A 12657-nucleotide genomic window follows, 5' to 3' on the forward strand; every position below is an offset into this window, starting at 1 on the left:
ATCCGGAAAATTGCTGCTCGTGTGGGACGAAGTGTGTCGGCAGTGCAACAGGTGTGTACAGAATGGTTCACAGAAGGCCGCAGAACATGATGAGATGGGTGTAGTCGCACCACCCAGACCACCCCCGAGAAGATCGACATGTCATCCGAATGGCATTGCATGACAGATCTACGTTTTCCTCGGCTCTGGCGCAACAGTGGAACAGTATAACACATCGTACAATATCAGGAGTGACAGTCCGTCGCCGTTTATTATGGTCTGGGTTACCGGCGTGTCCTCCACTTCTCCGCCTAACTTTGACTAATGTGCATAAACATGCTAGACTGCAATGGTGTATGGAACGACGTCAATGGGGACAGGAATGGCAGCAGATAGTGTTTTCGGACGAATCTAGGTTCTGTTTGTTTGAAAATGATGGCCGCATTTTGGTTCGCCGCAGACTGCGGGAGAGGCATCACATTGAGTGCATTCGCACAAGGCATACAGCAACAACTCAAGGCCTTATGGTGTGGAGTGCTATTGGGTACAACCACAAATCACAGCTAGTGAGTGTCCAGGGCACTGTGACCAGTTTGATCTACGTGAATGACATCCTGTGATCCGTAGCCAAACCCTTTCTGCACGACACCACAGACACCTTATTTCAGCAGGACAATGCGCGACTACATGTTGCTGCACGAACACGAGCCTTCTTGTTGTCACAGGGTATCAGACTGTTGCCCTGGCCCACCTGATCACCGGACTTGTCGCCAATCGAAATTGCTGGAGTGGAGACGAAGCAGGACTTCATTAACACGCTGGCAACTATGAGACACACCGGCAGGTCACGCCAACTCTTTACTTCTGGACGGTGAGACCTGCCGGTGGTCTTGTGACGCAATATATATACTGGAGCCGTATCACGCGCCGTTCACAGATTATGCTTTCGTCCTTTCTCGTTCGTCTCTACATAAGGCAAACTAACTTTGTATACAGTGGGATATGCAGGGAGTACATAGGAGCTAGGATAATTAAGAAATTATTCAATATGCTTGTTCCATTACTTAAATCATTTTCTATGAAGAAAATATCTACACATACAAGAATAGATACATTATTCAGAAAATTATAACTATCAGTTGTGTTGGAGTTGAATATTTAACAGCATCGTTATTAATAATAATAATAATAATAATAATAATAATAATAATATAAAGAAAGTTATATCGTACATATGGATTATTAAAACAGTTAATATTTTGTTAAAGTAATACACTGATGGTAAAAAAAGGGAATGAATGTAACAATGTGAGGTACCTCTTCAGTGTTGCTTATGAAAACAAAGCAGGCACAAAGATGGCTTCCTGAGACAGTCCTCACAGTACGTGGACACTTTCTTGCAGTGCTTCTGAGCATAAGCTCTGTCATGGATGCTCACTAGTTCTGCGTAACAACTGATGCAACGTTTACGTACTTTTCTATTTCGGCCATATTTTTCTTATGTTTCCTTCAAAATATGATGGCGCTTGGGAGGAGTGGAGAGAGTAGCTGCTGTACTCACACTGTTCCCCAAAATTCCAACGACCAACTCCTCTCTTAATTTTCCAATTTGCAAATTCTTCCCCATTACTTCATTATGTGAAATGAGCGCATTCGCAATAGCCGTTCCAAGCAGCAGCTCCAGCGCAACTTTATGATACCACCTAATTGTTCTGCATAAAGACCGCCAATTTCAGTGAGGTCGTAGGCAGGTCACAGAGTGCGCGCGAACCCCGTGGGTTACTTGTGGACGATGAGACCCGCCGGGCGGTCTCAGCACACAGTGGGCACAGTGCATTCTACTGCCTATAGGCCGTACTTATGATATGTAATAGTATGTAATATATCCATTAGAGTTCACGTATCTCTGATTTTTCACTTCGTCCCTAACGAATAAACTCAGAAAACAATACGCCGTCGTCAACGTGTTAAGACAAGTTCCAAATTTCAAACTCCTACATGTTTAGACAGAAATAAACATAAATATTTACAAATATTGAATGTGACTCAATAGAATCTGATGATGTTCTTTTAAAAATGAAACATGTCATTCTTTGTTCAATAGTGTGTATTTTTTTTACAGGTATGTTATAGTGTTATATTTATACTGAACTTGTGTGTTCGACAAACTGAAAAGCTGTTAAGTTACATTATTACAATATTAATGTACATATGCTTTGATTTTTTTAAGGACCCCTCAGTGTAATTCTTTAGATCAATGTCACATTAAATATTACCGTATTTACTCGTGTATTAGAGCCCCCATTGAACGGGCGATTTGGCCATGCGGTCAGGGCTGCGCAGGTATGAGCTTGCATCCAGGAGATAGTGGGTGCGAACCCCACTGTCAGTAGCCCTGAAGGAGGTTTTCCATGGTTTCCCATTTTCACACCAGCAAATGCTGGGGCTGTACCTTTGTTAAAGCCACGGCCGCATCCGTCCCACTCCTAGGCCTTTTCTGTCCCATCGTCGCAATAAGACCTATCTGTGTTGGCACGACGTAAAGCAACTTGTGAAAAAAAGAAAAGAAAAAAACAGCCCACCGCCCACTGGCTTCTCGAGATGAAGAAAATAAATCTTGCGTACAAGACCTCCCAACGTAATTTGTCAGAAAAGAACGATTCTGCTTCGAAGAGGGTGTAAGTCTTACTGCAGCTCCGATGACATCACACAAATTTGTGAATAGTTTCGTCTGTACGACCCATGCAATGAAAACGCGTCAAAGTCATATGATACATCTGTGTTCCGTAGTTAAAAAATGTCCGCCTCCATAGCATAGGCCTACTGCAGCTCTGATGACGTCGCACAAATAGGTGAAAGTTTTGTGTCTGACGCGCGCATTGGAAGCGCGTATCAGTCACATCAGTTAAGAATGTGCGCCAGTATAATGGTTAGCACAATTAGCGGTCGTTCTCGGGAGCCTGAGTTCGATTCCCAGTACCGTACTGCCAGAGATGTGCAAATGGCAGGAAGGTTGATACTACGTAAAAATGGTACATTGCAACTCCCTTCTACTGGTGGCCTGTCTAAAAAGGGCTGCACCACCTTGGGATAACGAAATGAGTTTACTTTAGTTAAGAAATATTCACGGTTGTTGCTATTAATATAAGAGGCGAGATCATTAACAAAGTGATCGTTTAATATCTCGTAACTCGGGCCAATATATTCTTTTTGGAGAAAAGTAGGTTTAAAACGTGATAAGAACAATCCAATCATAACGATTGTTTTACTCGCCAACGTACATCACGAATAATAATTTTACGTCCTCATTTAACTATTTTCGGAGACGCCAAACAAAACATATTACGCGTTAATAAAAAATGGAGACAACGATCGTGTGAAAATAAACATTATAATAAAACGCATTACTGCCACACCTGTAGATATCCATAAATGTGGCAAACTTTCCTGTTATTTATTTTTAATCTTCCCGTCATGGAACATCTGGCACTTGATAGCATACCTAACCTAAAGAGTGTGGTCTCTCTTATCTCATTTATAGTTGTTTAGGTAAATCCTGATGTGTTAAATGTGGAGAACAAGCATGAAATATACTTAGAAATAAGGGTTTGGCTTTCAATAGCAGCAGTTATCCAAATAACGCTTCCAGTCACTATGTGGTACATTCGGAAGTACAGCTTGTAACATACGCTAGTTATCAGCTGGTTGTTTGGCACGGGAAGTACAACTCGTAACGTATGCTAGTTATCAGTTGGTTGTTTTAATTCAAACCTAAAATCTTAAGAAAACTAATTTAATAGAATGATATAAGAATAAGAAAATGACTCACTTGGGTTTTGATGCCTCTTTAATATGTATAAAAAAATTGCATACAAGTTTTAATCTTTGGTATCTGAAGGAAATGTCTAATTAAAAATGTTAAATATTAAATGCCAAGGAGTACGTGGAAACTGAAAATCTGCACTGGAGAACAGGGGCGTGAGACCGAGCAGTACAAAAACTAGATACAAGCCGTGTGGAGGAACTGGACTGGTACGTCTCCAAGAGAAACCTGTGCCAATGACAGTAGCTTTCAACTATCTGGATCCAGTGGTGCCGGATGATGGTGAATCAGGAGTTGAGATAAGCAGAAGAGTCCAATATGGCTGGTATAAATGGAAAGCAGATTTGTGCATATGTCCTATGTAACAAAAAGGAAACAGTGGCAATGAAAAAAGGCACTGAGAAAATGCTACAACGGGCACCTGGCAAGCCAGGGTAAAATTAAAAATTAAACCATACAGCCCTAGGAAAAGGTGACCAGTGTTAAAGACAAGATCCAGGAATCAAGACCAACATGGTTTGGTAACATCATGAGGAACAGAAGTAACTATGTGGGAAGAAACCTCTTCTTAGCCTCCTCCCAAGAACAGAAGAAGAGATAGGCCCCACAGGAAATGGAGGGGGTCTGTTATCTTAGATCTTAAAGAACTAGAATTGGAGGAAGCATTAGTGTACAACAGAATGAACAGAGGAGACGGTTCCGCATCAGTGACCCCATGTCCTAGCGGGACAAATCATGCTGGAGAAGCAGATGATCTGCAATGTCGATGAGTTTGTGTAACACAAATGGAGGAGAACACTAAGAGAAACAGAGGAAGACCAAGGTGATGATGGTTAGGTTCAGTATTTAATGATTTAAAGTGACTGTGACCTTAATTATGGTGCAGCCCCAGCATTTTCCTGATGTGAAAATGGGAAACTGTGGACCATATTCAGGGCTGCCGACAGTGGGGTTCACACCTACCATCTGTATGCAAGGTACAGCTCCAAGACTCAAATTGCGTAGCCAACTTGCTCAGTAATAGGACAATTTTTCCTTTGTGTTAGGTTTGTGCATGCTCACATTGGTCCTCTAAAATTATTCTAAGTTCATGGTGTCTTTATAGTTTTCTTCCTTTCAGGTCTAGGACCAAGACAAAGCCAGTTTTCTGGAGGGTCCAGTGTTTGTGGAGGAAGATTTAAAAATTCCTCATCATAAGGTATATGCCACCCACCATCAGCTCTCCTCTGGACTGCAGGGTTGTATGACAATGGAGGCTGAAACAAGAACAAAAGCAGGTATGTGTATTTATCTGAAGGAAAAAAAGTATTTAATAATCATTTAGAGCAAAGCCCTCTGAAGTGGGTGACTTCTAACAACAACAGAAATGAAAGACACAATCATTACAAACAAGGTTAATAAAAATCTTGGGGCAATAATAATTGTAAACTCATATTAACAATAAACCAAACTCATCACTCACTGGAACTAAAAGAGAAATTGAATAGGTAGATGTTTGATGATGATAAGTCATAAACTTGTTGCTACAAAGGGAGGTTCCTATGAGCTCCACATGACTTCCATAACCAGAAAGATTCATTTCAAGAGCTGGTTATGCTGTACATGATCTACAAATTAATTTTGCTCATTTGCTTTACACCTAGTAATTTTCTCTTCTCATCAACTTTCTTGTCATATGCTATTCTGTGAAGCCCACAGGTGGTGGTGGTTATTGTTTTAAGAGAAAGTACAACTGAACAAGCATCCTCTATTAACACTAATCAGAGAAAAAAATGGAAAGGATCCAATACTTCACAAAATGAAGATATCCGCCAAACAAAGACAATGGCCATGAAGTGCGTGGAAATGAAGACTCCCTAGGCCTCGAATGCTCTAAAAACATGGGGGTAGGAAAAGAACAAGAGTTGACCAAGGGAGGTCGGATAAGATAGATGAAAGTGAGCAGCCTGGCACAAGTAAGTGGAAGCAATGTCAGGAATCAGTTAAGGCCCCCGTAGTGCAGTTTCCAACTAATGAACCCAAGCCATACTGCAGCCAAAAACTGGTATTTCTACAAAGTGTTAAATGGACTGGTAAAGAAAAGTAAAAATAAGAGAGGATACAAGTTTGTAAAGACAGAAGCAGGACAGAATTTGATACAAAAAGAGGATATACTCCACAGATTGGAAGAGTGATTTCCAAAACTACTGAATATTACACTCGTAGAAATAGCTGTTGACAGAGAGCATGAAGAAATAATGGTTGAAGAAAAACAAGAGAAAGACCTATCCACGTTAGAAATAAACTGAAATGATATCAAAACAGAGAAATGAACAGGAAAGAGACCACAAGGAAGGCCTCAAAAGAGGTGGATAGATACGGTGGAGGAAGGTATAGAGAAGAGAGGAAGAAAGATAGAAGAAATGCTGGAGGCAAGAAAAGAATACCAAGGAGGCAGGCAATGGCAGGGGTTCTTGATTCATAACCTGACCCAGGAGAGAGGTGGTAATGGGAACTAAAGAAGTGCTGAGAACTACAATTAATTCCGTTTTAGAAGTGTTTTCTCTAGAAATACACCATCTATGCAACAATGTTTATGTTCTACAATGATGTTGTATCTACTAGATGCGGCATGCATACCGACAATATTTACAAGCAGTAATGAGAGAGTAGCAACTGTGGTGATGATTTTTCGTCTTGGTGGGAAGCTACATCTCACTGATGTCTTGGAGAACAAGAAAATAAAATGCTCAGACAGGAACGTAATTTTTCTGGGGAACCTGACCATGGAACTAGAGACTCCAAACAAATAAGTGCTTCCAAAAGAACCACATGATGAAAGAATATTGTTAGGAGTATTAATGACTGATTGACAATATAAAATTTTGTACAGATTTACTTTTAAAGAGTTAATCATAATAAATAAATATCTGTGTACAGTTGAAGTCCTTTATAGCAAGAATTCATTACGGCAAAATATTTACTCACTATAGTGGATTGTGGTAATATCTGATTTTTCATAAAAGACAGGAAAATCCCATACACATTAAAACCGGTATGAAACAGCAATCAGTTTGTTCAAAACTTGCGTTTTTGCAGATGATATCCACACTACAGCTTACTCGTTTGTTATTTTAAAAAATTCAATACTACGTGAATTTCATTCTGAAGAAATTATAGCATCACTCCAGAGGCTTCTGTAGCAAACATATCAATTTTCTTATTCAAACAGCGCCACCTAACCTAACCGTTTATGTATCAAGAAAACATATTTCAAGTGCCCGTAAAGAAATGATAACCTCGTCACTATAAATTTACACGGCAATAGGCTTTCCGAAATTTAATCCTCGCTATGAATTTACATAGGAACAGCCTTTCCGAAATTTAACCAGAAGCAAGAAAATTTAATCCAACCTCTGAAATCAGTGTTGCGCTCTGCCATATCTTGAGATGTATTGCATTCTTACTTAATTTCAGTACATGGCACAGGCCAGAGTAAAGTGTAGCTTCCACCGAAGTCCCAGTCAACATCCATGGCTGTGACAATATGGAAGTTGCTGGGGTATGGGTAGTGCTGAGTAATGACATTCAGAGCATGACTAGTGCATCTGAGTGTCATGAAAGGTGCTGCTCATAGGGTCAGTTGTGCTGCAATAGTACTTTCTGACCCAGTGAGGAAAGCAATGGCAAACTACCTCACTCCTCATCTTGCCTAGTACGCCTCATTTTAGTGCTGCCATTGGTTTTTGGGGTTTCCTCATAACCGCATAACCTTTGGTGGTGCTATTTGAGGATCCAACCAGCCTCTGGGCTGATGACCTAACAGACAGACAGTATTAAAATTAAGCGATCGTTTACTTTAGCCTTTATTTCTAATGAGTTAACAACTGCTATTGACCATATTTATGTATTTATTATGAAAATGTGTTCTTTTTCATTTCTAGTTTTCTTTATGGAACAGCAGTTGACGGGTATTACTAATCGACTCCAACATCACCTTCGAACTTGCTTCTAATTTAGACGAGAGAGCTCGCAAGTGAACATAACGAGAAAACGATACCGAAGATGATCTATCGCATTTTGTGGCAAATGTTTCACTTTTCTTATTCAAACAGCATCACCTAACCTAACTTAACCTGCTATATGTATCATGAAAACATACAGGGTGTTTCAGAAAGAATATACATATTACAAAGAATTATTTTGTCCAAACTATCGATCACTGCGCCTCGGCTCGGCTATTGGAGAAACGAATACATAGTCTAGTTTATATTAATAGCCGCAAGATGTCAGTTGTCTTCTGTTTTGCTTGGTAACCGTCATATGTATAAAATGGCTACTCCGCAGCAGAAATCACTTTGTGTTCTTGAGTTTGCGAAGTGCAATTCAGTGATTACAGTGCAAAGACGTTCCAGGTTGAGGTACCAAACTGATCCTCTGAATGGGTGGAACATTCACAGATCGTATCAACAGTTTGTAGATACAGGATGTGTATGTAAAGGAAAGAGTCCTGGCCGCCCTCGTGTTCCTGAAGAAAAAATTGCACGAATTGAAACTGCTTTCCAACGTAGTCTTTCAAAATCAACTCGTCGAGCCAGTCGGGAGTTACAACTGCCTACAATAACAATTTGGCATGTTTTGAGATGTCGGTTGGTTATGAAACCATACAAGTTACAGCTGTTACAAGCTCTGCGTCCTGATGACAAACGCAAACGTATGGCATTTTGTAACGATATTCATGATGCAATTGACAATGATAACATCTTCGCACAACGCATCGTGTTCAGTGATGAAGCGACTTTCCATGTTAGTGGTCAGGTGAACAAACACAATGTTAGAATTTGGGGCCTACAGAACCCACATGCAGTCATTGAACATGTAGGAGATTCGCCCAAGTCAATGTGTTTTGTGCAATATCCCGATCATCTGTTTACGTCCCATTCTTCTTTGATGGAAACACGGTTAACAGTCAGCAGTATCTTGCTATGTTACAAAACTGGTTGCTTCCAAGGCTGCACGAAGACATCTTCATTTTTCAACTGCTGGATTGGTTGTCAAGGAGCTGGCGACTTAGCATGTCTCAGCTGGGCTCCACGGTCACCGGATTTGACACCCTGTTACTTCTTCCTGTGGGGTTTTGTTAAAGACAATGTTTATGTACCACCACTCCCACAGAACCTGGAAGAGTTGGAGAACCGGATCCGTACTGCCATAACATCAGTGACGAAGGAAATGCTTGCCCGAGTATGGGAGGAATTTGAGTATCGATGTGACATTGTTCGTGTCGCTGATGGAGAACATATTGAACATCTGTAATCTGAACTTGAGAGGTTCGTAAATATGTGTATAAAATTTCATATTCGTATGCCTTACAGTTTAATAAATATATGCATTCGAAATACGTATATTCTTTTTGAAACACCCTGTATTTCAAGCACCAGAAGAGAAATGATAACCTTCTCACTATAAATTTACATGGTAATAGTGTTTACGAAATTTAACCAGAAGTAAGAAAATATAAACTAACCTCTGAAAGCAATGATGCACTCTGCCCTTTCTTGAGGGGTATCCTATTCAAGGGTTATGAATTTCATGTTGTTGGTCCGTATTGAACTGAGAATAACATATGAATAGTAACACAGTAAAGGTTTCCACCTATTCAATATACATATTAGTATTGAATAGGTGGAAACCTTTACTGTGTTACTATTCATAGGGTATCCTATTCTTACTTTATTTCAGTATATAGCATTAAAATTAATTAATTGTTTACTTTAGCCTTGATTTCTAACTAGTTAACAACTGCTGTTGGACACATTGTTAATACATTTATTACAAAAACATATTCTCTTTCATTTTGATTTTTCTTTATGGAGCAGCAGTCGACGGGTATTACTAATCGACTTCGACATCAGCTTCAAATGTCGACAAGAGCGCTCAATAGTGGACATAGTGAGGAAATGATACCAAAGATGATAGATCGCATGCAATATAATCATTAAGGTGCATAAATACTGGTAATGGAAAAAATCATGTGCGCTCAATCACTCGTAATAATGAATGCGTCAGTGACAGAACTCTCACTGTAACCGAAGTTTTTGAAGGGACAGAAAAAAAAAAAACTGTCGTTATAGCGGGGGTTCTTCTTATATGCTGTACGCGCTACAGGGGACTTGTACTGTATACATACATACATCATCATTAAAGACTAGTATGCATTTCAGCGTTCAGTCTGCAAGCCTCTGTGAATTTACTAAACGTCGCCACAATCCTCTATTCATAACTAGTGCTGTGGCCTCATTTAGTTCTATACCTCTTATCTTTAAATCATTAGAAACTGAGTCTAACCATTGTCGTCTTGGTCTCCCTCTACATCTCTTACCCTCCATAACAGAGTCCATTATTCTCCTAGGTAACCTATCCTCTGCCATTCACCTCACATGACCCTACCACCAAAGTCGGTTTATGCGTACAGCCCATCCATCAAATTTATTCCTAAATTAGCCTTTCTCTCCTCATTCCGAGTACCTCCTGCCAATGTTCCCACCTGTTTGTACCAGCAATCATTCTCGCTACTCTCATGTCTGTTACATCTACCTTATGAATAAGATATTCTGAGTCCACCCAGCTTTCACTCCCGTAAAGCAAAGTTGGTCTGAAAACAGACCAATGTAAAGATAGTTTTGTCTGGGAGCTGACTTCATTCTTACAGAAAACTGGTGATCGCAACTGCGAGCTCACTGCATTAGCTTTACTACACCTTCATTCAATCTCACTTACTATATTACCATCCTGGGAGAACACACGACCTAAATACTTTAAATTATTGACCTGTTCTAGCTTTGTATCACCAATCTGACATTCAATTCTGTTGAATTTCTTACCTACTGACATCAATTTAGTCTTCGAGAGGCTAATTTTCATACCATACTCATTGCACCTATTTTCAAGTTGCAAAATATTAGACTGCAGGCTTTCAGAACAATCTCCCATTAAGACCAAGTCGTCAGCATAGGCTAGACTGCTTACTACAATTCCACCTAACTGAATGCCCCCCTGCCATTTTATACCTTTCATCAGATGATCCATGTAAACTACGAACAGCACAAGTGAAAGATTACAGCCTTGTCTAACCCCTGTAAGTACCCTGAGCCAGGAACTCATTCTACCATCAATTCTCACTGAAGCCCAATTGTCAACATAAATGCCTTGGATTGATTTTAATAATCAAAAACTTGTTAACCTCATTAATATGACTTTTAAAAATACGAAGGCAAAAGTTAAATTTAGAGGTGAATTATCAGAATCATTCACTATAAGAACTGGACTTCGACAAGGAGACGGACTTTCACCATTGTTATTTAATTGTGCATTGGAGAAGGTTATGCGTGAATGGAACAAGAAATGCCAAACAACTATCAAGATCGGTAGAAATATTAAACTCAACTGCCTTGCTTTTGCGGACGATTTAGCATTACTTGCAAATACAATAGAAGAGGCTAAATTTCAAATTGAACAACTAGAAATTATAGCTAAAAAAATGGGATTACAAATTTCATTTGAAAAAACAGAAATGATGCCAACTTTTAAAGTTGATTTACCAGTTATTCAGCTGAACAGTAATAAAGAGATTAAAATTGTTCAGAAATTCAAATATCTTGGGGAAATAATAACATGGAACACAAATGAAAAAGAAGCAATAGAACACAGAACAACTAAATTTAAACAAGCACAAAGACTTACCTGGCCAACCTATAAAAAAAAATCTCTTTCGATAAACGCTAAGCTGAAACACTATAATTCCATAGTTAAACCAGAGGCAACCTATGCTAGTGAAACTTTATTCAAATTAAATGGAAAATCTACAACAGACAAATTACAGAAAACTGAGAGAAGAATTCTTAGAACAATTATTAATAAAAAACACCAAGTTGATGGACAGTGGAGATTGTTGCCTAACAACATTGTCTATCGTGAATGTGAATCAATAATATCTACAATGCGTAAAAGAAGAATTTCCTTTTTCTGTCACATATCAAGATTAGCAGACACCAGGATATTGAAACAACTATTCGATTACTTTTTGAAGAATAAAATCAATAATAATTGGTTCAAAGAAGTTCAGGACGATTTGGAAGAATTGGGTATAACTCGGCAACAAATCAAAGACAGAAAAGAGAAGAGGATTTTGAAGAACAAAAGCATAAGTCTCAAACTAAAAGCAGTTGAACGGAAACAATATACTATATCGGACACACAAAGGGCTTCCAGGTCGGAGAGGATGAAAAAGTTCTGGGAGAAGAAGAAGAAGAAATTAACTCAAATGTATTGATTTCAGTGCTCCAATGTGGGCGTAAAATATGTAAATAAATAATAAATAATCTACCTTTAATTCCATAGTCTCCCAGTATGGCGAACATCTTTTCCCTCCGTACCCTGTCATATGCTTTCTCTAGATCTACGAAACATAAACACAACTGCCTATTCCTCTCGTAGCATTTTTCAATTACCTGGCACATACTGAAAATCTGATCCTGGTCTGAAACCACATTGGTTTTCATTCAACTTCCTCTCAACCACTGATCGCACCCTCCCTTCTAAGATGCCAGTGAGTACTTTGCCTGGAATACTGATCAATGAGATACCTCGATAGTTGTTGCAATCCTTCCTGTTCCCTTGCTTATAGATAGGTGCAATTACTGCTTTTGTCCAATCTGAAGGTACCTTACCAACACTCCATGCTAATCTTACTACTCTTTGAAGCCATTTTATCCCTGCCTTCCCACTATACTTCACCATCGCAGGTCTAATTTCATCTATTCCTGCTGCTTTATGACAATGGAGTTTATTTACCATCCTTTCCACTTCCTCAAGCG

At 39.3% G+C, this 12657-nt stretch overlaps 1 protein-coding gene across 2 annotated transcripts in view; it reads right to left on the reverse strand.

Annotated features, from left to right (window-relative positions):
* Window positions 1-1026: 1026 nt before the first annotated feature.
* mldr (mitochondrial ribonuclease P catalytic subunit) overlaps window positions 1027-12657 on the reverse strand; it is a 55072-nt gene continuing 43441 nt past the window's right edge. For both annotated transcript variants that reach the window (XM_067155174.2, XM_067155177.2), the window contains one exon: window positions 1027-5058. In XM_067155174.2, coding sequence (XP_067011275.2) covers window positions 4891-5058 — 168 coding nt within the window. In that variant the 3' untranslated portion in view covers window positions 1027-4890. The remainder of the gene's footprint in view (window positions 5059-12657) is intronic.

Source organism: Anabrus simplex, chromosome 11 (genome assembly GCF_040414725.1).
Source record: "Anabrus simplex isolate iqAnaSimp1 chromosome 11, ASM4041472v1, whole genome shotgun sequence".
Classification (NCBI taxonomy): Eukaryota; Metazoa; Arthropoda; class Insecta; order Orthoptera; family Tettigoniidae; genus Anabrus; species Anabrus simplex.